This window comes from Cololabis saira, chromosome 3 (assembly GCF_033807715.1).
Source record: "Cololabis saira isolate AMF1-May2022 chromosome 3, fColSai1.1, whole genome shotgun sequence".
Taxonomy (NCBI): Eukaryota; Metazoa; Chordata; class Actinopteri; order Beloniformes; family Belonidae; genus Cololabis; species Cololabis saira.
The window spans coordinates 19,939,876-19,967,234 of record NC_084589.1 but is presented as its reverse complement, the minus strand read 5'-3'; the positions used below and the strand labels follow the sequence as shown (position 1 = coordinate 19,967,234).

The 27,359-nt window shown below is 39.4% G+C and overlaps 1 protein-coding gene across 1 annotated transcript in view; it reads left to right on the top strand.

Annotated features, from left to right (window-relative positions):
* cdkal1 (CDK5 regulatory subunit associated protein 1-like 1) overlaps nucleotides 1-27,359 on the top strand; it is a 245,557-nt gene that overhangs the window by 94,606 nt on the left and 123,592 nt on the right. Inside the window, exon 8 of the mRNA XM_061718279.1 lies at nucleotides 20,946-21,049. Within this exon, the coding sequence (XP_061574263.1) occupies nucleotides 20,946-21,049 (104 nt within the window). The remainder of the gene's footprint in view (nucleotides 1-20,945; nucleotides 21,050-27,359) is intronic.

Genomic DNA, 27,359 nt, shown 5'->3' with positions numbered 1-27,359 from the left:
TTTGAGACTCCCAGGTTGTTTTCATATGTGCACACCAGAATAGATTGGTTTTTAGAATTTGGTTCATGTTTAAAAGTGTTGTTTTCACTTTATCACATGCGCTGCACCACAAGCCACTTGACAATGACCAGTCTTATCATTAGCCAATATCAGTCTCGGTTAAGCGTCATGTATCCATGACAACTGGCCTGAAGTGAAAGGCTGAAAAGCATGGCAACAGAACTACAATGTGTTTTGACCCCAGTGCTTGGCTTTTTTTTTCCAATATATTTGTTTTTACGACCCTAGGCAAACTATACAGCTTGTAAATGAAGCAGAACTGCATCTGGAACTTGTTTGTCCGCAACTGCTGGTGTTATTTTCTCTTGCCATATTTGTATATGTGCTCCTTCACAACCCACAATGCACTGCCCAGCTGACTATGAAAGCCTTTTTAATCTCAAACATGTGGAGTACACTGCTTAGTTGGAACAAATTAAGGTTGCAGAGCTTTCACACCACAAACGGCCTGCATCATAGTTCGTTGAAGGGTACACTAAGACCTGATGTGGTTTTGGTACAACGTTTTGGTGCGATTACTATGTTTGCACTGACCCATGAGAGCCACACTCATGCATCACACTCATCAGAAGTCAGACGTACACGTTTTACATGTAAACCTGTGACCATGTAAAAGTTTAAAGGTGACGTACCATTAAAATATAACTTATGTTTAAAAGAAAATAAGGATTAATCTGGATGCAGCAAAGCAGCAGTGGTCTAAGGAGAAGACAACCCAAACATTTCCTGTTTAAAATTTGTGCTTCACAATATTAGTCTTTATTTATCAATGACTTTGTTTATATATGCATTAATGTATTTATTTATGGATGTATTTATTTATATATATATATATATATATATATATATATATATATATATCCTTTGAATTCATTACATAATTGTGGCAGATCAAAAGACTGATATACAGTCAGTCCAGAAAGTATTCAGACTTTTCCCACATTTTCTTATGTTACAGCCCTATTGATAATAGAATTAAATTCATTTTTTTTTCTCAGAATTCTACACAAAACACCCCATAATGACAACATGAAAGAAGTTTTGATGCGACTTTTGTGAATTTATTAAAATACAGCTTCACTGTAGGGATGGTGTTCTCCAGGTGATGAGCGGTGCCTGGTCTCCTCCAAACACGACGCGTGGAATTCATGCCAAATAGTTCAATCTTTGTCTCATCAGACCAGAGGATTTTTTTTCTCATGGTCTGAGAGTCCTCCAGGTGCCTTTTGGCAAACTCCAGTCGGGCTGCCATGTGCTTTTTAGTAAGGAGGCTTGTGCCTGGCCACTCTACCATACAAGCCTGATTGGTGATTTGCTGCAGAGATGGTTGTCCTTCTTGAAGTTTCTCCTCTCTCCACAGAGGAACGCTGGAGTTCTGACAGAGTGACCGTCGGGTCCTTGGTCACCTCTCTGACTAAGGCCCTTCTCCCCCGATTGCTCAGCTTAGGCGGGCGGCCCGCTCTAGGGAGATTCCTGGTGGTTCCAAACTTCTTCCATTTAAGGATGATGCAGGCCACAGTGCTCACTGGGACCTTCAAAGCAGTAGAAATTTTTCTGTACCCTTCCCCAGATTTGTGCCTCGAAAAAATCCTGTTTCGGAGATCTGAAGACAATTCTTTTGACTTCATGTTTGGTTTGTGTTGCAACATGCACTGCCAACTGTGAGAGCTTATATAGACAGGTGTGTATCTTTCCAAATCAAGTCCAATCAACTGAATTCACCACAGGTGGACTCCGATTAAGCTGTAGAAACAACTTGAGAGAGATCAGTGGAAACAGAATGAACCAGAGCTCAATTTTGAGCTTCATGGCAAACGTTCTGAATACTTATGCAGGTGATATTTATAGTTTTTTATTTTTTATAAATTTACAAAAATCATAACAAAACTTCTTTCATGTTGTCATTATGGGGTATTTTGTGTAGAATTCTGAGAAAAAAAATGAATTTATTCCTATTATCAATAGGGCTGTAACATAAAAGAATGTGGGAAAAGTGAAGCGTTCTGAATACTTTCCGGACTGACTGTATAACAACAAAAAAAGTGGCTTTATAAAGTCATTTATTTATTTTTTTAACAGATTTGAACAGATGCAGTCCTAGCCATTTACATCCACTTGGCATAAACATTCGCCAGCCTCTCTATCGCATACGCACAGTGCTCTCCTCGAGTCTAGTTTGGGGAAGAGCGTTGCTGTGGCAACATCTTTACTGCTAACATTAGCTGTGGCTGTGCTCGCGACCGGGTGCTTTGCGTTAATGTGGCTTAACTTGAGCTGCTCCGGTGGTGAGCAAAGTCCTTTCCACAAAGAACACATGTCACTCTACCTTTATCAATGGTGCCGTCTGGCCGTTTTAGAAATGTAAATTCCCCATTCACTGGGCCGACAACCTTGCACATGCTCCTCCATTTTCACTTCTCCGCTACACCCCCACCTGTCGAGCTACACTAGGAGTCTACCAGCGTAGCTAAACACGCCCACACACGGTGACAGCCAATCAATGTCCACTTCAAGCTGGGACTGACCAGAGTTTTCCACCCCCAACAAGTCAAGCACAGACACAGATTTCAAAATAAAGGCAACTCGCAAACAGAAAAAGTAAAGTTAGAGATTAAACAATAGATTAAGCGATTAAAAGACATAACGCACTAAATATGGCTGTAATTGAGTAATTGAAATTAACGCACTAATTTGATACCCCCTAATATACTTTTTGATATATTCAAATTATGGTGTGTGTGTATATGTCAGCCTTGCCAGCATCCCTCCAGCAGGGGGTCTGTATCTGACCCAGATGTTGTTTTTCAAAAGGGTTAGACTGGCTACAGATAAATCCCCTTGTTTTTACCTTTTACAATGGAAGCCTTTTAGTAGATCAGTGGATCACACAAATGTTTTACAGAATAAATCAACTTTTGACCAAAAAGTCGAAAATAACACTTCTTTAACTGACGATCAATTCTGGCTTTAGTTTGAAATATTCAGAAACTGGTGTCAATTTGACATGGTCTAATTAATTTAGAAAACTGAGATGAGAAAGAATGTGTCCTTTGTATGTTCTGTTTTTAGATAATCTGTGTTCATTGTATTCCTCTGAGGTAGTGGTGACATCATTGGTGACATTTGTCAGTTGTTCAAACAGAGAGATCCTTGTGTGACACAGGACTCACATGCGCAACATCATTTGTACTTTTCATCTAAACTTCTTCTCGATCCCAAGTTTCTCGCCAAATGTCTTTTTTTGGATGGGCATGTGGAATCATTTAACTTGTCTATCTCATGTTTTCTTGTTAAAATGTCACGGCTGATGTCATGCTTCAGACTTGACCACATCCACTGGATGTCCTCAGATCCTGAAAGTCTTAAAGCCCAAATAATTGTTATGGCAATCAAAAGGTTAAAAGGTTTTGATGCAGTTAATAAAGAACTGCTTCACTGCACCATATAAATAGTTTTTAATTTTCCACCAGCAGGTTTCTGTAGAAATGTGTGTCATGAGACTTATGAAAGAGTCCAAGTCTTCTTCACATTAAGTGATTAAAGTACCAGAAATAAATCTTAAATGGTGGAGGCAAAACACTGATGACATTTTGTAAAAACCAGTGCAGTTTTGCAGGGTTTTGATTAAGAAAACAAACATGTTGTGTGTGTGTGTAGTATCAGGATAAAACTACTATGGACACTCTTGAAGGAGAACCGTTGTCATCACATGCCTGTACATAACCATAACAAATATGTGACAGCATGGGTACACCATATACCCCATTGCCATTGCATGGTGTAGCATGGCTTGATTTGATTACACTCATGTTTTTTTGTTATTTTTTGGATTTCCCTTGTAGGTGGTACCCTGTACTTGAGGTTCCTGCTGAGCTAAAGCAATCCCAAATGACACAGTCAATATACAACAGTATTTTTTTTTGTTAACTCTTTACAGTTCACAGATCTGTGGCCTTGAATTACAAAACATAATACACATATCACATTTTTGTTCATGGATGACATAATCATGTGTAAAAATTGTCAATCAAGAAGTGTATTAGAAAACTAGTTATATTGATTTACACATGGTCCATTGTTCTTTATCGTAACGCATGGTTCTTAGATTCACACGGAGAGGTTGCTGAACGCTTTGTATCAAAATCCGGCTGCACACTCTCATAATCTACTTCACACCCAGACAGGGGAAGTTTTGTGTCCTCTGTCACTGCGAGAGTGTCAGCATTATTACGATTCGGGTTAATCCTCCCTTCATGGAAGGGATGTTGTGTACGAAGGAGAACATTGTCAGTTCAATTGATGTCATTTAACAGAAATCTAGAAACAAAAATGTAAATGTGCTCAGATATTAGAGTTTTAAGTTAGTTTATTAGTCAAAATTACAGTTTTCCTCATAGAAAAACAAGTTGGTCACTAATTACATTGGAATTCTACACTTTTTCTCTTTTGTTTGTTTTTATCTAAAAATGTCATATACCCCTTTGATTCATATTTTCAATCAGTGTTTTAAAAAAATTAGTCTCTGGCTTTTTCCAAATTCCTTTTCTTTTGAACACTGAAAGTCATGTATGTAAATGGGAAGCTAATCAAGGATCATTATCTTAGCGTTGCAGGTTGAGGCGCTGCTAGAAATCCTGTACGTCTCCTGAGTGCCCCAAAGCGGTGTTTCCTTGGTGGTGTTTCTTTAAGACCTATTTCTATAGATCTATAAGATCTATAACCTTCAGATACTTATTTTTTCTTCTTTTGAACAGTAAACTATGATCATCTTAACTTTAATATTTTTAAAGTAACCCCTCCCCCCCAAAAGAAGATTACCTGGTCTCGGTGTGGCAGATAACCCTTCTTTATTATCCCCCTCGCTTTATTAATGCAGATCCTCACAACAGCAGGGCATAGTGTCTCACCTGGGACTACCCAGGAAAATTAAATTTTGCGTTCAAATTGATTCACAATATTAGTTTCATTAAGTTGCATATTAATTTCATTTGCACCTATTAAGTCCAAATTAGATTGGCTTCTTTTCACCAAGGTAATTTTATCCCCATCAGGAAATAACTTAGTCCTGCAAGGCCTGCAATAGCCTCTGGCTTTGTATTAAAGGGACTATGTCAGGTTTCTCCAGGGCTATTAGCAGACTTATTTGGGCTCTCTTTACTTCATACATAAATTAACTGAAGCACTGAGTGCTTCTTTCAAGGTTTAGGTCATTAGCAGCATGTAGAATTGACAGCAGTTTTGTACTTGCATAGCTTGGTTCATTTTTTTTTTGTGGCAGAGTTCATTTTGGTTAATTTGTTTTCTTAAAGTGAGTGTAGTATACTTATAGATGTTAAGAAGGATAGCTCATGACATTTCAATCATAGAATTAATAAGTGGATGAGGCGTGTCTGCTTTCTTCCACCATGCAAAAAGAAAGCCAAGATATTATGCCGGCGGGTGCTGCTGTGATGGATTTGTGGATCCATAATCTGTGCAGTGATGACCTCCTCAGCTCAGTGTTGACTCCACTAGCACCACCAGTATTATTCATCATTACTGATGTTAAACACAACTACCATGTGTTTTATAGCCATCTCGTCTCTCTGTCTCATAAACTTGTTCCTTTGCTTGGTTTACTGATACAATGATAGTAGCTTGTACTCAGTGTTGCAACACTCCTCTAATTCTTACATGTTGAAATAAGATTTACATATGAAAAAAAATTGCATCAGCTAGTTTGACATCCTGCACAGAGATGGAGAGTAAAGATAGATTTGATGAAACATGTTGAAATTATATCATTCCTTTTGTCTTTCATCCTTCCTATTTAAATGTAACTGCACTCAGGCTCATTTATTTTTCCTCAAAAAAGATGCCAGCCTGCGCAAAGATCAACACAAAGGGCAGCGTGGTGGTAGTATAGAAATGAATGCTTTTGCCACTTGATGTGACATGAACAACAATGCAATGAAAGGATATGCAAGGAATGCTTTACTTGAGTAATACTGTTTCAGAAAGGGATGACTCCTGTCTTCTTGAGATTTGCCTCATCCTTAGAATAAAGAAGAAGCGGTTCATCATAGTTTGACTTTATATTGCCAACCATTATTATGAAAACTCTGTCTTGCAGTTTTGAGCACTTGGTGGATTCACACTCGTTAATGTGATTGCTACAGCAGTGATACAAAGGTTCAGGTTTCCTTCTGTAAGTAAGTAACAAGGGCTACTGCTTTGTGTCGTCAGATGGTGTCAGTGTAGGCTGCATTACACTTGAACAGAGCGAACGTTGACGTATTTGCTAACATAAAACAGGAGTTAAGAACAAAAAAACCCAACAAAGTCAAAGTGTTGTCTTGGCCTGATACTCACCCTCTGCAAATCTTATTTTTGTGTTGTTCCTTGAATTATTTCATCCGTAGTTTTTATATGCAAACAAATTAGCCGAAGGGGAAAATTTGCGTTCCTTCTACATTAGGTTTTAAGAGACTTTGCTCCATTTCTGATGCAGTTTTTAGTCCCAGTTTTGCATTCTGGAAACCACTCCAACTTTGAGGTTGTAAATTGTTGACGCTGAAGCAAAACCACTTAACTTTCTCTCAAAAGGAAATATACCGTTAATAAACATGGAACAACTTTTGGTAGAAGTGTAAGGCAAAACACAGATTTTCTTGGGACATTAAAAAATTGGCATTATTTTTCTCGCTGTGCCTTTTTATGTGAAACTTTCCTTTTGTTTTACTCAGATTTCATTAGCCATCTTTTCCCTGTTTTCTGTTTGGTCATAATCTCTATTGTTGTTACACTATGCTTAAGTTGGGCATCAGTGATCCTGTGCTTCAAACCCAAATCAATAACCTTCAGCAACTGTTTCCTCCAGGCAGGCAGGTAAGACGAGATCGTTCAGAGAAATAAGCTGTGGCAGTCGGCTTCTAAGTCGATGAGCTCACTCTTAAACAGTACTCTAGGTGTATTATCAGACTGACCAAAGACAAACGTGAATGTTAATGAAAATGTTTGACCTATGAGCATACATATCGATACTAATTTTTTTTTTTTTTTTTTCCCTAAACTTTTCCATGTACCTTTTGATCATGATTTTCCTTTTATCAGAGATGTTCAGCCACTTCAGGGCTGATGTTTTCTTTGGCAACCTTCTGCTCCTAATTTTCCTTGAAATTCTTGCAGTGTTAAATGGTTTCCAAATAGAGACGCTGATGTCTCATGAATAGAGGCAACCATCAAAGGATCTCATTTTAATAGGCTTGGCTTTTATTACAGGAGAGGGGAAATTTCTTGCTCTCTGAGGTACTGGCCCTCACCTATCCAGTCTACAATAAATAACCTTGCAGCCCAAACAACATTTATCTTTCTTTTTCTTTGTTCAGGTTCTTCTATTAAATTCACTCCCTTTAATTAAATAATTTATTTTTACCTCTAACATGAATGGTAAGATATTTATCTTCTACAGAAATATAATTCAGCCCTCTCAATGAGCCATGTTGAATATTACATTATTCTATGGTTCTTTTTTAGGCTGGATGTTAAATGTCATTTAAAAATTAAGATATTGAACGTTTTATTATTCAAATTAGCCGGTCACTTCTGTGCAGTTTTCTACTCTTTATTTATATGTTTTCCTACACACACGCACACATATGATTTTAATACATCTATTGGCTCTGTAATGCGGTCATTGCATTTATACAGTTGCACATGTAGTAACCATAGATAATTATGGTATGCATGTGCTTTTATACGTTTGTTAGCTGAGGGGGCTCAGTGTGAAAGCTGCTTGTTGCCTGCAATTTACGTCAGTTTCTTCATCCACTCTCCAGGCTAACACCTAATGTAGATTAATCTTCCAGTTCAAGACTGTAACCACCTGAAAGACAATTGTTTGGTATTACCAATGTTTAGATTCACTGAAGAGGCAGAAAATACATAGCACTTGGCTTTTCAGTTCTATCAGCAATGCTTGGCGTATCTAAAATAAAGTCCTTGAGAAAAAGGGGTTGAAACATTAGCATTTAATAGCTCTTGCTCTTGACCTGATACACCCCAAGTAACACGGCAATGGCCAGATCCTTCTGATGCAAGCTCAGATAGGGAAACAAAACCTTATATTTTCTTTAGACTTAATTTCCATAGAAATTGAGTTGCTTTCTTTGTAGCTTGCAAGGGATAACGCAGTCAGGTAATAGAGAAGCAGAGGACAATAACGTTTGGGATGAAGCTGTTCAGGCTACTACTTCATTTTTTTGTGTTTGAGCATAGTAAGCAGGGGGAGGGGGGTAGTGGAGTGTATTTTAGCATTGAAATAAAAAGGTAAGCAGATTTTAAGAAAACTCTTGTGAGCCTCCTGGCCAGGCAGGATGTCATACATTTTATTACAATTCCCTTGTGTTTTTTCCAGAGGTGTCTTTGACAGAAAACATAATATCAATATTCTAAATAGTCACAAAAAACAACAAGAGGGTCAAAGGGAGTTAATCTAATCTGAATGCTGAATCTTTTAGTTACATTTGTGGAGGGGTACACATCAATGTACAATTTGGGTAGTTGCCATAACTACAGGTGTACAGTATCTATGGCGCTCACACTTCAAAACTTTAGAACTTGCATTGACAAATTGAATAAAACTTGTTGTGTAGCCTACTCAATCCACTGTTTGATTCTATTTTATTGTACCTAGTTAAATATAGACTTCTATCGTCTCCTGTTGAAAAAAATCAAATTAGGCCCTTTTTATTCAAATGTTGACACTATTTTCTAAGGTCTTAATGAAATCTCTGTGACATGTTTTGCTCAAAATAACCCAGCAAAAGCTGCCTTTTCAACCACAGTTTCACAGATCTGTTCATTGCAGCAAGTTTAAAGGGGTGTAATTAGCATATCCACTTTTTTGTGATGTAGAGTTATGAAGAGGTGCCTGAAAATGTTGCATAAAAGAGCAGTACCAAACTGAAAACCTGTGGAATCCTCGCTGGAGATAGGAGGCTGTTAGAGAGTCCTGAAAGCCATGTTAGAATTATGTTTTTATGCTGGTGGAAACTGTGCGTGATTGTGCGTCTGTGTCGGTGAGAATGCAGTGTGGAAGGGTCCTGCCATGGAGGATTTGGGTCTCCATTGGCAGGACAACAAAATTTAATAATTTATAAATATTATATTATACAAGGATGGTTATTATATTTATTATTATTATTATTATTATTATTATTATTATTATTATTATTATTATTATTATTATTATTATTATTATCATTATTATTATTATTACTAATATTATTATTATGTATAGTATATCATATTATTATTAGTATAGGTATCGGATAGGTGAATGGATGAATGAATGGGATGCCTGGGTCTGGGGCCCTCCGTTGTCGGGCCCGCGCGGGTGTCGCCCTGCTGGGGGGTTCCCTCTCTCCGAGCCCGTCTCCGGTCCCCCCCGCTGCCTCCGCGGAGGGGCGCCCCTCTGGTCTTGGAGGGCCACTTTCGTGGGGGCGGGTGCACCTGCCGCGGCTCTGTCTCTCCGGGCAGGCTGGCCCCCTGCCGGGTGGGGGTCGTTGGCCTGGAGGGTGAGGGCCTCCTGGCCACGTGTCTGGCCCGGACCGGGTGGCCGGGGATTGCCTGGGTCGCGGTCCGCCGCCGCGGGATCTCTGGCTGCTTCTTCCCGTGCCGTGGGGGCCCCTCGGCCGCCGCCGGCTCGCTGGCGGTGGGTTGCCTCCCTCCTACTTCTCCCCTCTGTGGGGTTGCTGGTGGCCTGGGTTCCGGGTTCTTCCTGGTCCTGGCTTGTTCACCTGCATGCTTGCTCTGTAGTTTTTGGGGTTAGGTAGCGGTAGCGGTAGCTTAGCTCAGACTGTGATCAGATCTCAAGATTTGGGTCGATGGCTGCTCCTGTTTTGGTCGGCTCCGTGTCGGTTTTGTCGGTTATGTGTTCTGTTTGTGGTTTTTGTTGCAGATTTCCAGTGCTTGACGTGTGCCTCCGTGTGTTCCTGCTTCCTGAATTGGCCCCCCCCCCCAAAAAAAAATAAAATAAAATCACTGGGTTTGTATGTGTATATTTATGTATGTGTACGCATATGTATGCGTATATATATGTATATATATTAAATATAGTAATAATGCACATATATATGCCTTTGGTTTCTACCGTCATGGTATCAATCATTAATATCTGTGCAGACAAGGTAAAAAAAAAAAGAATTATGTTTTTATAGCCACAACTACTCCAATATCCATCCTGAATGTGGAGAAATCTCTAATCACTCAATTAAGCTCTTGCCAGGAGAAAACTTTAGAAGGCCGGAAGCGAAGGTGGGGCATAAGTGACGTCGCCATGCCCTGCAAGTCCAAACCGCTCACTAATATTTTCACAGTCAGGTGTCCCACAAAAAAAATAACAAGGCTGTATTAATTCAGAAGTTACTTCAGACACCCAAACATACACTTTCAAATGCAAAATCTCCCTTTCTTTCACCCATATGTGTCCCTGTAAAAATTCCATGCATACAGTTCACATTTTGTTTAATTTGTTGGCTTTGCAGAGGAGGTTGGTTAGATTTATTCTGACATTATTTTCAATCAATATTTTAGCTCCAAATGAGTCTTAAAATGATCTTTGCATAACTTTATTTTCTTCTGTTGCTTTCAAAGTGCATACTCATTCATTTCTGTGTTCATGTGCAAGAAACGCCGGGCGTATCTTTTTGTATAGCTGTTTTTGGTTTCATGTCTTCTAGATAGTGGATTTTGGTGCATTTGAATGCTCATGGGTGAGGCTAGTGGTTGCAGAGATGGGCTTGAGTCTGGAGGACCCAGGTTCAAGTCCCTGGGATTGCAACTGAGGGGAACCACTTTGGCCAGGCTTATTAGAGGACTGCATTGGGATTGGGTTCGCGCCGGGTCCCACGGGACCCAACGCAAATCTCGCGGGATCGGGTGGTTTGAATTTTGCTGCAGGCGGGAGCGGGCGGACAAAGAAAAACACTGTGGAATCGGGATGTAGTCTAGCGACCAGATGGAAATCAATTATGTGGAAAAGAACCTCAAACAAGGTCTTTACAAAACAAAGACAAAGCAAGGCCAGTCAGATATTTGGAGAAACTGCATTTAGTGTCTGTGGGCGCATGTTGGAAGAGAGACGCAGGGATTGGGAGCGCAGTCGGTCAGCAGCATTCTCTTCCTCAACAGCAATGTAATGGCAAAGCGATTCATTTGTTAAATTGCAGTAATTTGTTTCATTCATTAACATTGTTTATTTTATGTTATTAGTGTTATTTGAGCCACTCACAACCTATTCCCGTTGCTATAACCGCAATCACATAATTGATGCGTGCGCAAAAGGCGAGTTTTGCGGGAGCGGATGTAAACACTGCGGGATCGGGCGGGAGTGGAACACGCACGTTGCGGGTGGTAATGGTCAGAAATGCAGCTCTAACACTTATCTACCCAGACCACTTCTCCTACTCCAAGTAGTGATGGGTTAAAAGCAGAGGACTTGTGGGACAAATAAAAGATAATAATTAATTGTTATTATTATTAAACTGTGTCTGTCATATTTGTGTGCCCCTTGGCAAAGACTTTCCCTCCACCCCTCAACAAAAAGCAAATAAAACAAAACCAAAAATACAAGACAGGCCAACTTAGAGTTACAATGTAGCTACAGCTACACCAATACAGACAAACATGCTTATTGTTAAATGTGGCTTTTAGCCATTTGTGAGTTGTACATCCATGAACAGTGTGACTAAGGCACAGTGACAAAGGCAGTCTATTTACTTTTCTTTCCACATTATTAGATTTAATACATTTAAATATGAATAAGGAACTCTTAAACATGTTTATTTCATTTCATATTCTTGTAACCCACTTAAACTGTCACTTCCATCAAAATAAAATATAATATATGAAAGTCATCATAGCTTTTTTTTCTGTGAAGCAGTTATTTCCTTAGAATGCACAACATTATGCTAATATCAGTGCTCAGTTTTCCATCTTCTCACAAAGAGGGAACTGTAAAAGCCCATTTTTTTCATTAAAAAATAATGTATTTCCTTCCTATGCATCATTTGCACTTCTTACTTAAATACCGTAAATACAAATTTGTGTCATTGTCAACAATAGCTTTCATCAGAAGGATACCAGAAGCTCTCCTTTTTCTTCTTACCCATCATGTCCTTCTTCAAACAACTTTTAATTCCAAGAGCCTTTTTTTTTTTTTTTACACACAATTATTTATTGATTATTAATAGTGATTATTAATAGTGTGGGCCTCTTTTGTACATCTTGTGAAAAAAAACATTCCCGGACTAACACTGAAAGGCAACCTCCCCTCTTTTCCATGGCTGAACAGAAATACATACAGAAAAGTAAAAAGGAAACACAAGGATATTCAGATGTCTTTCAGGAAATTGCTTTGGACATTTCCCATATGAATGAAGCCTGTGGACAGACCCAGAAATTGCTGGAGCCTTAGTTGGCTTGGAAACGACTTGGTGTACCCCCAGGTAGATTCCTGGGTCTCCAGAGATCTCTATTCAGAATGTCCCCACAATCCAGTACAGGGTCTGTATCAGAAGATGATTGGATCAACACAGTCAAACAGAAATAGGAAAATAAAAAAGAGGCACAATACATTTATAAAAATATTACAAACAAATGTCATTACAAATGATTAAAATGCAACAATTTGAGAATGAAATACTATAGAGACAAAAAAATAACCAACATAGATTTGAAGGGAAAAAAAGATTAGGAAATTAATAAATACAACTTCAATGACACAGTTTTTAAATTGTTTTATCAATAGAAATTGAAATGAATTCCGTAATTTAAAACAGACTTATCAATTCGATCTCGTCATATACAGTACATACTTTTTTTATTGGATTATTTACTGAGCCATGTGTCTTTTATATTTGGATTTTGGCATTCCCGGTCTTCCATAGGAAGGGGGATTGTTTACTTTAAGCTTTCTGATCACGTACATACATGTGCAAAATTGTTGAGATGCTTGAATGCACACTATACACACTGTCCCCTTTTGATTTTTCCACTTTAGCACACATAGAGCACATACAAACTCACTCCTCCACAAAGAAATTCCCATTTTCTTTTTCTATTTCCTTCTTGACACACAAATGATCATATGCAGCTACGCACACACTCTCTCTGACGAACACACACACCCTCACACATCTTCTAGCCGTGTACCAGAGTGGCCTTGCCTGCTGTTTATCAAACCAATGTATGGGTAGTTTTCAGCTCCAGTGGTCTGAACATTTTATTCCATTTCCCTGTTTCCCGCTGCTTAACACACATACGCACAAATGTATGCCCAAGACACACACACACACACACACACACACACACACACACACACACACACACACACCCACCATGTCCATTCAACGTTCTCCACACGCACTCACTAGAAGAGACTGTGATCCCCACAGTATATCCAGAAGATTGATGTCTCCTTGGACAAAATGAGATTTTTGTGTCATTACAAGGTATTACACCATAGAACCCCTGAGTAACTGAATTAGTCCCAGATTGGGACAAAAAACAATTCACACAAGGACACTTGCGCACAACTGATTGCTGTTTCCTACATGTTTCCCTTTAGGTGTAAATGATGAGCAGTTGTGAGACGAAAACATCACAGTGATCAAATATTTGATTTGATGCTTGTAATTTTGTTGGTAAAGTGTAGCTGTGGTGTATTGTTTAATTCATTGGACTATTTTTTTGACTTTATCCAGTTCATTAAACTTAAAAAGAATGTTTGAACTTAGGTCAAAGACCATCTTAGCTTTAATAAAAACTAAGCTTACATCTACACTGAACCAAAAGGGCAGGAACTTTGACCCTTTTTAATGGGACTTTTAAGGTTGTACAATTACAAGGTAGCTTCACTTACCCAATTCAGTGGGAGAAAGTTAATAAGGTCATAGAATTAGCTGAAGAGTATCTTACTATCAGCCTGAGAAACATCTTACCCAAGACAAGCTTTTTTAAATAGGACTTTCCTGATCAGTAGTTACATGCACATCTAAATCTAGTTTATGGCAATAATTGAGCTAAGGATTTAACTGGAGTTTCCAAGAAATCCGAGTGTACATGCGTGTGAAGTGAATCGAATTAATGAGTGCGGTGCGTTCGACTCAGCGACATTAGATGGCGCTACACGCCCTTTCGCGTTTGCATTCTTCCAGTTAGTTACAACAAATGGTGAACAAGTGTGGCAGATTTTAAGCAAACATAGGAGGAGGAAAACAACATGCGGAAATATAAACGCCAATGATGCTGCAGCGCTGTACTTTTCGTATACACTAAGCCTGATCATTGCAGGTAAGATGCATTCAAAGTCTTTCTCTTCTTTTTCTACTTCTGTGCTGTTATGATGCCGTGACTGTTATTACCGCTTCGGCGGTCTTGTCACTTCTGGAAGGAGGAGTCCCGGGGCAGTCAATAGCTCGGCTAACCGTCGTTTGTGTATACATGCCGGAATAGCTTGAATTAGAACTGCATTATCTGCCTCTAATAGCTCGATTTCAAGAGCTCCAGTTTGGTTCCACTACAGCCCGGCTAAGGTGTATACATGGCTTTTAAAACTTTCATATTAGTCTGACTGAGGCAATAATTTTCCATCAATCGTCCGCCGCTTATCCGTTACCGGGTCGCGGGGGCAACAGTCTCAGCAGAGATGCCCAGACTTCCTTCACCCCGGACACTTCCTCCAGCTCGTCCGAGGGGAGTCCGAGGCGTTCCCAGGCCAGCCGAGAGACATAGTCTCTCCAGCGTGTCCTGGGTCTTCCCCGGGGTCTCCTCCCGGAGGGACATGCCTGGAACACCTCCCTAGGGAGGAGGGACATGCCTGGAACACCTCCCTAGGGAGGCGTCCAGGAGGCATCCGGTACAGATGCCCAAGCCACCTCAGCTGACTCCGAGCTCTAAGCTCTAAGGGAGCGTCCATCCACCCTGCGGAGGAAACTCATCTCGGCCGCTTGTATCCGCGATCTTGTCCTTTCGGTCACTACCCAAAGTTCATGACCATAGGTGAGGGTAGGTGCGTAGATTGACGGGTAAATCAAGAGTTTCGCCTTTCGACTCAGCTCCTTCTTCACCACGACGGTCCGGTACATCGACCGCATAACTGCGGACGCTGCACCGATCCATCTGTCAATCTCACGCTCCATCGTTCCCTCACTCGTGAACAAGACCCCGAGATACTTGAACTCCTCCACCTGAGGCACGACTTCTCCACCCACCCGGAGAAGGCACGCCACCCTTTCCCGGTGGAGAACCATGGCCTCGGTTTTGGAGGTGCTGATTCTCATCCCTGCCGCGTCTGCCACTAATATTGTGGCAATAATTTTATTTTATTTTTTTTTATTTTATTCGTTTGCACTTACAAACATACAAGCATCGATAAAATAGCAGTAATAAAACAAAGTTAAAATGTGCAGGAAAGATCATGAAGCCCGACGGGCTTATAAGCAACCCTCCCCTCTTAAACCTACAATAATTATAATTAACACTTTACACCCCCCCCTCCCCACCCAATACCCACAATTCCTCATACACACATACACACGTGCATATTTCCATCATATACAAAAAAGTATATTATACAGCAGAGAACAATAGTTACATAAAATTTTGAAATTATTTGAAATAATTTGACTTTGTTTGTGCATGTCAATATACTGAGTGACATATCTGTGATGTAATCTGATGTACCATTTACTAATCCTTGACTTTGCCATTTGCCACAGTTATAGATTTAACAGTTAAATTTACAAACATTTAGCTAAAACTGTTGTTGGAGGCTCTATTAGACGGTTCTACTGTAAAGTTGTGAATCAAGCCCTTCACATACATGCATTCCTTGCCATTAATCTGCTGGATCACATGGGTTTGATATCCAAACTCCTTAAACTGGTAGCGTTTATCCCATTTAACATGCTGAAATTTAATATATAGGAAGTCAAATTAACTGATCAGTGCTGGACAACATGTCACTTAATAAACAACAGTGCTCTCTAAAGTTTGAACCCCAATGTCTTTTCATTAGGTCCACCATCTAGCTTGTGACATAAACCATAAAGATACAATATAGAGGGTAAACTCAGGTTAAGTGAAAGACTGTTTGCCTTGAGTTAACAAGTATTTTCTGTGCTGCAGGTAAAGTAAAACCTTCACAAATAGAATTGATGATAAAAATAAATTTCAATATATTACCTGTTAACTCAACTTCTGCATGGCTAACAGCTGTGTTTTCAGTTGTTTTTCTCAAAAACAGAATGCTTACTGGGTTGATTCTATTGGTCATAAAATATCAAGTACCGCGAGCAAATGCTTTGATTTTTACCACAGCTCTTTACTACAATGTGACCATTATGACTATGTTCCACTGATCAACTATTATCACGAATGGATAGCCGAAGCCAGCAGTGTCACATGTCCATATCTGAAAAGCGCTTCACTGAGACAGTCGAGCAGTAGGTATTTAGAGCAGGTGTAATTCTTTGCCTCAATAATTTGTTGTTTGCTAGTTATTCAGACTTTGTGTAAATGAAGTGATCAGTAAGGCAGGCAGGCAGGCAGCAAGATCGTTGATTAGCTGGTCATGAAGTAAATCAGCCTGCCTGTAGGTCTAACGTGAGATCATATCTTCATAAAATACTTTTACTGCGATTATCAGTAAGCCTGGATGTTAAATAATAAACATCATACCATTCTCGTCCAGTAACAACGGGCTGATTGATCTAGAACAAACAGTGCCTCGAGGTCTGCCTACAGACAAAACAAGAAGTTGGGAGAAAACAGTTCCTACGCAGACGTGGGGTTGTAGTTTCAGCCACAAATCCTTTATGCTCGTACATGCTGACACATGCTGCCTTTTTCCAGTCAAAACAACAAAGAAAGTTGTTGTAGTAGTTGCAGAAAGCTAAGGTCGGCATGCAGCAGATTTTGTAAAACACAGTCTGACACAGAGCTCTTTCAACGTATGGTACTGGGAATATGAGACTCAATAACAGAACTCAGTAGGTCAGACACAAAGGCTTTATTGAAAACCACGAGAAGTGGGCTCCAGCTGCATTGAGACACGCTCAGTAAAACACAGAAAAATCACATCTAGACAAATGTGCATACATACTGTAGCTATAATGTGAAATGTTAAGGAGAAACCTCCAAGTTTATTATTATCCTTATCTGGCCCAGAGTTTGAGGCCTATCCAGATCCCAACAGGTCAGGGGGCCGGATCATAAAAATATTGCTTTGTTTGGACAGATCTATATTCATGTAAAAAACACAATTTGTTTTAGCTTGAAAAGGTGAGCCAAGATGGCTCAGCTCCATGATGAGAAACTTCTGTTAAACCCAAAAATCCTCATTACGGTTTAATGTACAAGATTCAAGAAATGTTGTCTTTATCTATGCCTTTGGTGTGCTTGCAAAATTCATGTGTAATTTGAAGTGGGTTTAACTGCCAAGCTTTTTCTGAATTACTAATCATCTTCTATTCATTGCTCTTAATAGGTCTTCAGTCTATTGTGTCAGCATTCTTTGTTCGTTGACTCCACATTATTTTGCCACCTCCACTTTGACTTTGAGATGACACTAACAGTGAACTTGAAAGCCTGAGGCATTGTTCAGCCATATAATAGGAGTTTGAAATATTTTGTTTGCTCACATAACCACTTTACCCATCTTCCAGTCTTGACAATAAGTGCAATGAATAATCTTGCTTTACAATTTGCAAAGCACTCAGACCCCCCCTCCCCACAGTTTAAGCTTTGTTTTCATAATTACATTTTGAAGCTGGCACAATACAAAACCCCATGAACACAAAGGAACTCTCATATAAATGCACCAATGGACCAATTTGTTTATACATAGAGCAGTTTTCTAATTAATGTGTAGACACTAAGTGCTTATCACAGAAAAAAAGCGATCTTCTTCTCAACTTTCTTCCAATCTGTGTCTTTTAAGATGCTCCACGAGGGAGATCCCGCAAAGGGAACGATAGTCTATGTGTTTGTGTCACTGGAGATTTACTAATGTATAGAGAAACCTGAGGGCCTTCCTGTCTTTGTTACATTTTCAAGGCTGCAGTCTCACAATAGTCTCTCTGACCAAAACACACACACAGGGGTGGTAGCCTTTCTCATCGCTACACAACACATTAATGAATTACACTGTTGTCAGGTACCGGAGCCACCACTGTGGTTTAATTAACAGAGCTGAAACAGAGTGGAAAGAGGACAGAAGCAAAGTAGGTAAAAGATGGAGTCTGATAAGGGCGTCCAATATTTATCTCAAATTTTATCACTTGTCCTTCACACCACTGGAGTGTTGCAGATGTTGGTGGCTTTTATTTTCTTATCAATATCTTGTTAAGTTATACATATGTTTCTGGCAAAAATAGAGTGAAATTGTAAATATATATGGTGTCTGGTGTCCTCCAGTTCAAATCTGAGCTCACAGCAGAGTTGTACAGGGTGTCAGGGAGACTGGCAGCATTCCTCTCCCTCAGTCACTGTTAGTCTAACGGTGCTGACTAGTTGTCGCAGTCTGTTGAGGCCAATGGAGAAGTCGAAGTTGCTAATGCGATGTTGTGATACTCGACAAATGGTCGGCAGCAGTGTGCTCGCACAGGCACATGAACACACATGCGCATAATTGATGCAAATACACACACAGACAGCCAAGCCACTGGCTGTCTCTTGAGATTAATGTTGGTGTGATCCACTCAGCTGGGCCTGATCACATTAAGATGGATGGACCCCCTGGTGTTGTGTGTGTGTGTGTGTGTGTGTGTGTGTGTGTGTGTGTGTGTGTGTGTGTGTGTGTGTGTGTGTGTGTGTGTGTGTGTGTGTGTGTGTGTGTGTGTGTGTGTGTGTGTGTGTGTGTGTGTGAGCACATAGGGCCCCATCTGTCTGTGTTTTCTCCACAGCTAGGTCCTGTGACCTAGCTACCATCTTTAGTGCCCTCAGCTAGAATAAGCAATACCCTAAGAGGGAGAGATGGATGGATAGATAGCTTTGTTGTCTTTTCTTGTGTTTGGTGATTTGTGACGTTAATAATGCTCCTGTCATTTTGGTTGTATTGCAGAATAATTAGAGGGGTATAGTCGCAGTTGTTCCTGTAAGGAAGGCCGTACATGGTTGTACACAAGCAGTAGTAAAAAGTGCCTTCAGAAATGTAGACTGTGGGTTCTTCACAGTGTAATCACTAACAGCCTATATTATTCGTTTAGATACATTTGTACAGATCACGATATTTTGAAAAACGGTTCTTGTGTTACCAGGGCAGGGACAAAGAATCTGGTCACCAGCAAGCAATGGTTGACTGTGATCGAACCAGGCCTAGCCCTGGTATGAATGTCCTGCGGTGTCCTATCAGTCTGACTGATAAATGTTGGTAAAAATAAGAGCGACATACAGCAAACTGATGTTTCTTTCTCTTTTCCCTCTACATTTTGTTTTAAGAAGTCGTTATATTTTTTAAAGTAGTTTATTAAATGAATCACAGAGCCACACTATCTGTAGTTTTAGAGAACTACTTTTTATTCTGAAACACCTCAGTTTGACCTGTTTCATTTTCAACACTCAGTTGAATGGGTAATGGAAACTATTAAGGAAAAAACTCCCTAGTACGATCTGTCAATGTGACAGACATCATATCATGACTAGTAATGGAGAAAATGGTATTCTTAATCACTCCCCTATATTTATATCATCTTGAATACCTTACAGGACAATTATGTAAATTTGTTGTCCTACTTGTGTCAAGTTTCAGGGGAATCAGTTAATGTCCTCTTGAGTTTTAAGCTGCTTTATATCTCATAGTGACTGCTCTCTCTACATTGCTCTACATGATGATGTAAATGTTTAGAACAATGTTTTTGTCATTTCTGTAAAGTGAATGTATGCTACAGGAAAGCAGTTCTAACTTTGTGGCTCTCCTATTAAAGATAAAAAGGAGCTTTTGATCAGGAGCTACATCACAAATGCTCTGTTATTAGACAGTCATGTTGTGTTCTTTATGAGTAGCTCAACTGTGAGCCATCATTAGTCACAGTGGTGTTTGCAGGGGCCTTCAGCAAAACCACCCCTTGATATGTGCTATTTTGCTGATGGGATGCCGCGCTCAGAGGAACTCACCATGTCTGCATCCAGCTACAACTATTGGCAAAACGTTAAGTGTTTTTGAAAACAGAACATTGGGGATGGAAAATTTTTTCTCACCCAATGAAAAAACAAATAAGATGTCAAAAGTTAAACTCATTTGTAGTAAAACGCTTTTAAGAGAGAAATTTCTACTACTTCTCCGTGTCAATTTACAAATTTGATGAAAACTCTCCGTCATTGTGAGCAAAGTCTCCTCAAGAGTTGATTCTCTTCTGTGCTTGTACATCTAGTGTGTGGCAGTGCTCTTCTTTTTTTTGTCATACTTTTTTTGCCGCTTCATTGTCTTACCTCCCTCTAGTCACACTTAATTTGAATTAAGCTTCTGTACTTTTGTAAGACAGAACAGCGCACTGAGTCCTCAGACTGAAAGACAGCTGTCCACGATCAGCCTGGAACAAACTAAAGGTTTATGAAACAGTTTTAGAGAAAGAAAAAAGCTGTTTGGGCCCCCTCTTTTTCCCCCATCTGCCACTTTATTGACACATGTGATTTCAAAGGCTCTTCAATTCATTTGAACATTGAACTGAAACTAATGCGGTCCAGCGATAAACCAATGTTGGTGCAGTCCATGCATTTGCATCAAAACCTACAGCATGTTGTTCAAAGATTACACCAGTCTGCTTTGTCAAGTCATTAGTGAAAATACTCCATGTTTCCTTAATGAGCTCTCTGTCTCTGTTTGTTTGTTCCTGTTGATCTAGGTGTCTGAATGCGTGTACGTACTGCAAGACGAAACATGCTCGAGGAGATCTCGCCAGCTATCCTATAGAGGAGCTTGTGGAGAGAGCGCGGCAGTCTTTCCAGGGTGAGTACATTAATCCTGTAGGACACATGCAATGTTTACATGATGAACCATTAAAAAAAAATTAAAAAAAATCCACCAGTTGCTGAAATGCAATAGGGTTGACTGTATTGATGAGTTTTGAGGGTGACATTCTTGAAAGTGTAAAGTGGTTTAGTTAAAATTATATTTTAAACTGCCTATGATTAAGTGCGGTTCTTGTTTATGGGTGGAGCTTCAGTTCGACTGTTTGTCCTATTAAGATGGGGTAGTTTTAATAACACATGTTGACGTTTTTGTTCTTGGGTAGAGGGTGCAGCCATTTGGCTCTCGTTTGAGCCAGAGGAACAGCTGTTGTGCCCTGGCATCTGTTCCTTAAAAGCACACTCTGAATTCCTGACTGCACAGCAGGCTACGCCTCTGTCAGAGCCCAAGGCAGGTTAGTCAAGGGCAAGTCTACACACTGATAACCCATGAGGCCTTCTATCTTATCCAGGAGCTACTTTATCATCCCTTTTACGACTAATAAAACAATTTACTGCTACCGCTACTACTTCTACTATGACTGCAGCTTCTTCTACTACTTTTAATACTATTGATAATAATTATTATTTTCCATTTGAATATCTTGTTCTTTACGTTACTGCTGAGCTTGTTTTTTTTTTTTTTTTACCTTGTCTGCACACATATTAATGGTTGATACCATGCCGGTAAAAACCTAAGGCATATATATGTGCATTATTACTATATTTAATATATATACATATATATACGCATACACATACATATATATAGACATATATATATATATATATACTGCTAACCCAGGAAGCAAGAGCACACGGAGGCACACGTCGAGCACTGGAAATCTGCAACAAAAACCACAAATGAAACACAAAACCGACACGGAGCCGACCAAAACACGAGCAGCAATCGACCCAAATCTTGAGATCTGAATACAGTCTAAGCTAAGCTACCACTAACTAACCCCAAAAACTACAGAACAAGCATGCAGGTGAACAAGCCAGTGTGTATGTCTATGCGACTGCTGAGCTTGTTTCAACAAATTGAAAGCAGGTATTCTAACCCATTTGGCATGTTTTTTTTATATATCAGTATTAAAGTAACTCACAGGCTTTAACCAAATTTTTTGCTCACATAGCTAACAGATGTTTTATTGGTGTAAAACCCAGCGCAGGCCTCTTGCTTAAAAAAAAGACCTTCACTTTTTGCTTAAAACAGAACTTGTGTGTGCCATGGTTAGGGGCAGTGTTCACTCTAGATTTACTTGTCTGGAAATGTACACAAGCACAAAAACATCTGATCATATTTTACATAATCATTTTCACAGGGACAAAATAAAAAAAAAACTAAAACTATAAAAGTCTTTCTTTCATACGGAGATGATCCTCCCACCCCCAATAGTGGTCATGATAACATAAAAGACAAATAAACAATTTTTATTCGATAGTGGACAGTCTCAAAGTTTTCATAGGGGTAATAAAGAAAGGAATATACCCTTGACAAGGACATGTCTTTCTAAATCCCGCTCAGAACCGTCTAAAACAGCTGCATGTATGCCACTGCCACAGGCTGGGCAGTCAAGGACAAACTCACCAGCTGCTTGAAACTTGGTGTGGGTTAGTGTTTTTACACACGGGTCATGTGTGTGAAAATGCACCTCCATAATCCTTGAGAGTGATGTTCAAAATTGAAGGGAGGTGCACTATTTTGAAAAAAGCCCTTTATGAATAATGTTGCTGTGTCGGTATTAAAACCGATACCCAGCAACGACTTCCATTTGTGAAATAGTCACAAAATTAAGTACAATCAAGTTACTGCACTCATGAAAACAGTTGGCGGTATTCAGAACAAGAATTGGCTAATTAAACAACCAGATCCTAGTTATTAGAGCAGCATTCACTTGGAATACGATGAAGATGGAAATGAACGTAGAGCAAGAAATTAGGTTTCACTATCTTTCCTTTGTTGCTCCTCATGGATATGGTGACAGAAACTGTTACTTCTAACTTTAAACCTTTTAACTTGTTTCTGAAAGAAACAATCATCCAACTTCTCTTGATTATTTTTTCTCCCCGTTTGTTTCTCACGCTTGCAACCACACACACACACACACACACACACACACACACACACACACACACACACACACACACACACAGTGTCACTAGTGAGTGTGATGGGCAGGTTTCATCTCAGGAATAAATTGCCTTCTGCAACCTTTGGCCATCTAATGTATATTTTGTCTGTCACATATAATATATTTCTCCTTTGTTAAACAAATAGAGTCATCTCCCCCATTTAGGAATGAAAGGCACACTGTTTTCTCAATCAAATATTTTTGTTAGGTTTTGAATTACATTACGGCATTGCAGCAATGCCCTTTTTTCCCGTCTCACTCTATTAGCCACCTTTTCCTTATCTCAAACAAATGGAGCCTTACAAATAGACCCTGCAATTTGATTTACCATTTGATTTATTTTGAATAAAAATGGGCTGAAAGTATGAACTGCTAATTTTGATTGGCCAGTCAGCCTGCATTAGGGGTATTTGATTGGTTTATCTTAGGGCACTTTTGAAAGGATTTATGAGATATATTCAAATGCGATTTGAGGTAAATAGCTTTCATTCCATCTGGAAAAGGAAGGGAGAGTGTGAGTGCACAGCTTTTAAAGCAATCTGAATTATTCAAAAACCAGAGAGGTTTGTTCACGCATGCAGGTAATGGAGGATGTGAATGTCACAGGAAATGACAAGTTTGTGCATGTGTATGACTGTATTGGTGAGGAGGGAAGCTGATTTTGTGTGCGTATTTGTGTGTGACTTGTTGATGAGGGTTTGGGCTTGTTTATCTGGCCAGAAGAAAGACTGTTTGCATGTTTGTTAAAACATGAGTACAAATAATTTTGAGTTTCACAGTATAGTCCCTTATTTTCTGTCTATTCCAGTGACAAAATAACTCATTTTTGATCCACATGTGATTATAAAAGAATCTATAATCTAATCTTATGGATCTATAAGATTTAGACTCTAGTCTTCCATTAGTCACTTTAGGAATTTAAGGCCTGCAGTAAATCTGCTGAAATGCATCAACCAAACAACTTCAGTAAAAGTACTCTTATTAGTGAGGTCTTACACACACATATTTGATCGTGTTCTCAAATATGTTGTTTTCATCATTCACATGTGCTATGTCTTTCCTTTATGTTGAAGTCAAAGCTTTGCTGCTTTTGAACCTGTAAGCTACCACATGGTGGCCGGGCTGCCTCTGAGAAGTGAAGGGGGAGAGGAGCCAGTCACACAGATCGAGGTGCCAGGGTTGCTTTGTTGATCTTCAGACCCTCACTGTGGCCGACGCCTTGTCATTTTAAACTGTCAGTTGGATGTTTTTGAAATGGTCTTGTCTGAAACAGGATGTGACGCTTCCTAGATGCAGACACGCCGCTATCATTCGCTCATGACACACTGCATTAGTGTGTGTCATGCATCAGAGCAGTCACGACACAGCTTTGATTTTGGGCTCAAACTATAGTTGGCATGTAGAAAACACACATTTGAGACCTGAAATCAGCAATATTGCCCCCCCCCCCCCAAACACTAAGCAAGTAAAGTAATACACATGAAGCTGAACAGCTTCAGACTTTTTTTTTTTTTTTTAAACATCACAATTTATTTATTCTTTTTTTTATTATTACTGTATGCATATGTATTGCAAGCATAAATACCTCCTAATGTCTACAGACATTCTTTTTACTCTTATTTACACATAGCTGCTGGCAACCCTATTGAATCCAGATATTAGCAGTAATGATGCTGCTTAGTTTCTGGGCTGCAGCTGGATGACATATGACAGACAGATGTATAGACTAGCTTGTTGGCTAACTACAGCATCTGTGACAGGTGTCAGCTCCTGTTTACATCCACCACTGCAGCTACGTGAAGCATGGTCAGAGATGGCTGCCAAAGTTTGCCTCTAACCATCCTCCGGCTGTGCGGATCATTCACCTTTGTGTGTTTTAATTGAAATTTGGTTTTGAATTTCAACTTAAAGGAGAATTATCTTTTTTTTGTCTCCCTAAAGTTGATTTAGGGATTTTCTGACATGTTACTGATATGCTTTGGTCAAGTGCTACATGGATATGTCACAAAACCCTCCTTTTCAAGCACGTTTTCTAATCTCTTTCCATATTAACCCGTTTTAGTGGGGGGAGTTAGCCACACTGCTCCACACCTCTCTTATACAGAGTATGTCTCTTTTTAATTTTGGTATTATTGGATTGTTACCTACTTCTGAGGTACAGCAAAGGCAGCATGATGTGAAGTCTGATCCAAGTTTGTGTCATAGTACAATGGAAATCTGAGCTTCTGACTGAATGAAATGTTTTTAAAACTAGCCAGGAGAATGTGACATGTCTGTATTATGTCAGTTTTATATATGTTCTCAAACATATATATATATTTTTCTATATCCTATTAAGAATATGCAATTAACTTTTTGGAGGTCTCTGGTCATTACAAATTTAGAAAAAAAGCATAGTGAGCTGTGGGGTCATGCAGAAACAAAAACATTAAAAAAAAAGGGTTCATTTGGTTAATTTCCTGGCAGCGTCATCAAAATTCTTAGTTCAATATATAAAAGAAAATCTGGTATGTAAAGTACACACATTATTTTTTTATTTAATTATAGTAATTAGATATAGGTAATAGGATTAAAAGAAAGCTCAAACTTAAGGGAGACAAGCAGAGGGATCTAAATATTGATAGAATATTGATCATTGTTGAGTCATCAAAGTGTTCAGTGGAAAGACGTGGAGAAGTGCTGAGTATGCAAGCACTAACACAAATTTCCTGTGTGGAAGCAGTCAAATTCATTATCCTCTGGAAGAGCTCTCATGGAGAGACCAAAATGGATTTTCTGAAGCGCTTCAAGGCCTACTAACTCGCTGATTTTTTTTTTTCCCCTTTTTTCTTTTCCTTAACTCAGATAGAGGTTTCTCCAATTGTGTTTCACCTGAGAATTAGCTCAGACTACAGCAACAAATCACCAGAACTAAGCTATACATTATGCAATTACAGCTGTATCAAACAGTGGTATCTCGTTGTGTGCGCTGAGCTGTGCAAATGAAGCAGAATCCAAAATTAGATGAGCAAAATCATGAAAGCTCCCCAGCAGTTTTATGACAGTTGCATGTACATGTTGCTGTTAACACATATTAAGCAGTGTGTGAGGCTGATATCTCCAATTATGATGTGCACATTTGGAGCAATTTTTTACTTAATATCTGAAATGATTTCAATGAGATGAGACAAATGATTCTAATAAAGAAAAAAAATCAGTTTTAATATGCTTAAAAAATATTGAGGTTGTTAGTGATTGAACAATTTGCTACTTCCCTTTTACAAATGATAAAAATCTCATTACAGTCAGCAGGATCATTGTTGTACAGTCAGTGTTGGGAAGTCAGTTCAATAAATTTTTATTATAGTGTATATTTTGACTTGTGAAAAAATTCCAGTCATTAGCTACTGTACATTAAATGTAAACATACCCGGTTTAGGTAAACAGGCACATACAGTAGAGACTCAATGGTGGGACGGGGCTTTTCTTTATAATATCGGTTCCACCTGTGCTTTAATTGCAACCGACCAACTGAAATAACTATTAAAATGCTAAGAGCAGGAGTTTATATAACTTAAATCCCATAATTATTAGGTTCAGACACTGATGATCCAGTAAGATCACAGCTTTGTCTGATGTAGACACACAGACACTTGTGCATTTCCTGAGGTTGTCTCTACAGGCAAGGTTCAGCCACAGTCTCAACTCTACCACCGCTCATTATGCATGGACATGTACAATGTCCATTCTGAGACTCCAGATAGGAGAGGTGAGAGTCATCTTGAATGCTGTCGTAGTCTGTCCTTACAGTTCAACTAAACTGTTCCTGTCCTTCATTTGTGTCTCATCCTGTGTTTTCTTGTTTGACCTCTTTTAATTCTCTCACTAGGCTGGACAAAAAGACAACAGAGGGTGGTGTGTGCATGCGCGTGTTTGTGTGTGTGCCCGTGTGTGTGCCGTCTTGTCCTCTTGTCCTGTGATTTAGTGCCAAGCTGGCAGCAGAAAGTACTGAATAGGGGGCCCCTTTCATACAAAGGGAGCACATGCACACAGGCACACACGCACAGCTCACAGTCAATGCCAGACTGCAGGCCACCAACTGCACACCTGGCATGCTGCTATTATGTCACCAGTGTGTTCTGTGTTTGCGTGCACTTGTGTGTGTGTCTGATTGTGTAAGTCCAGCAGACACCA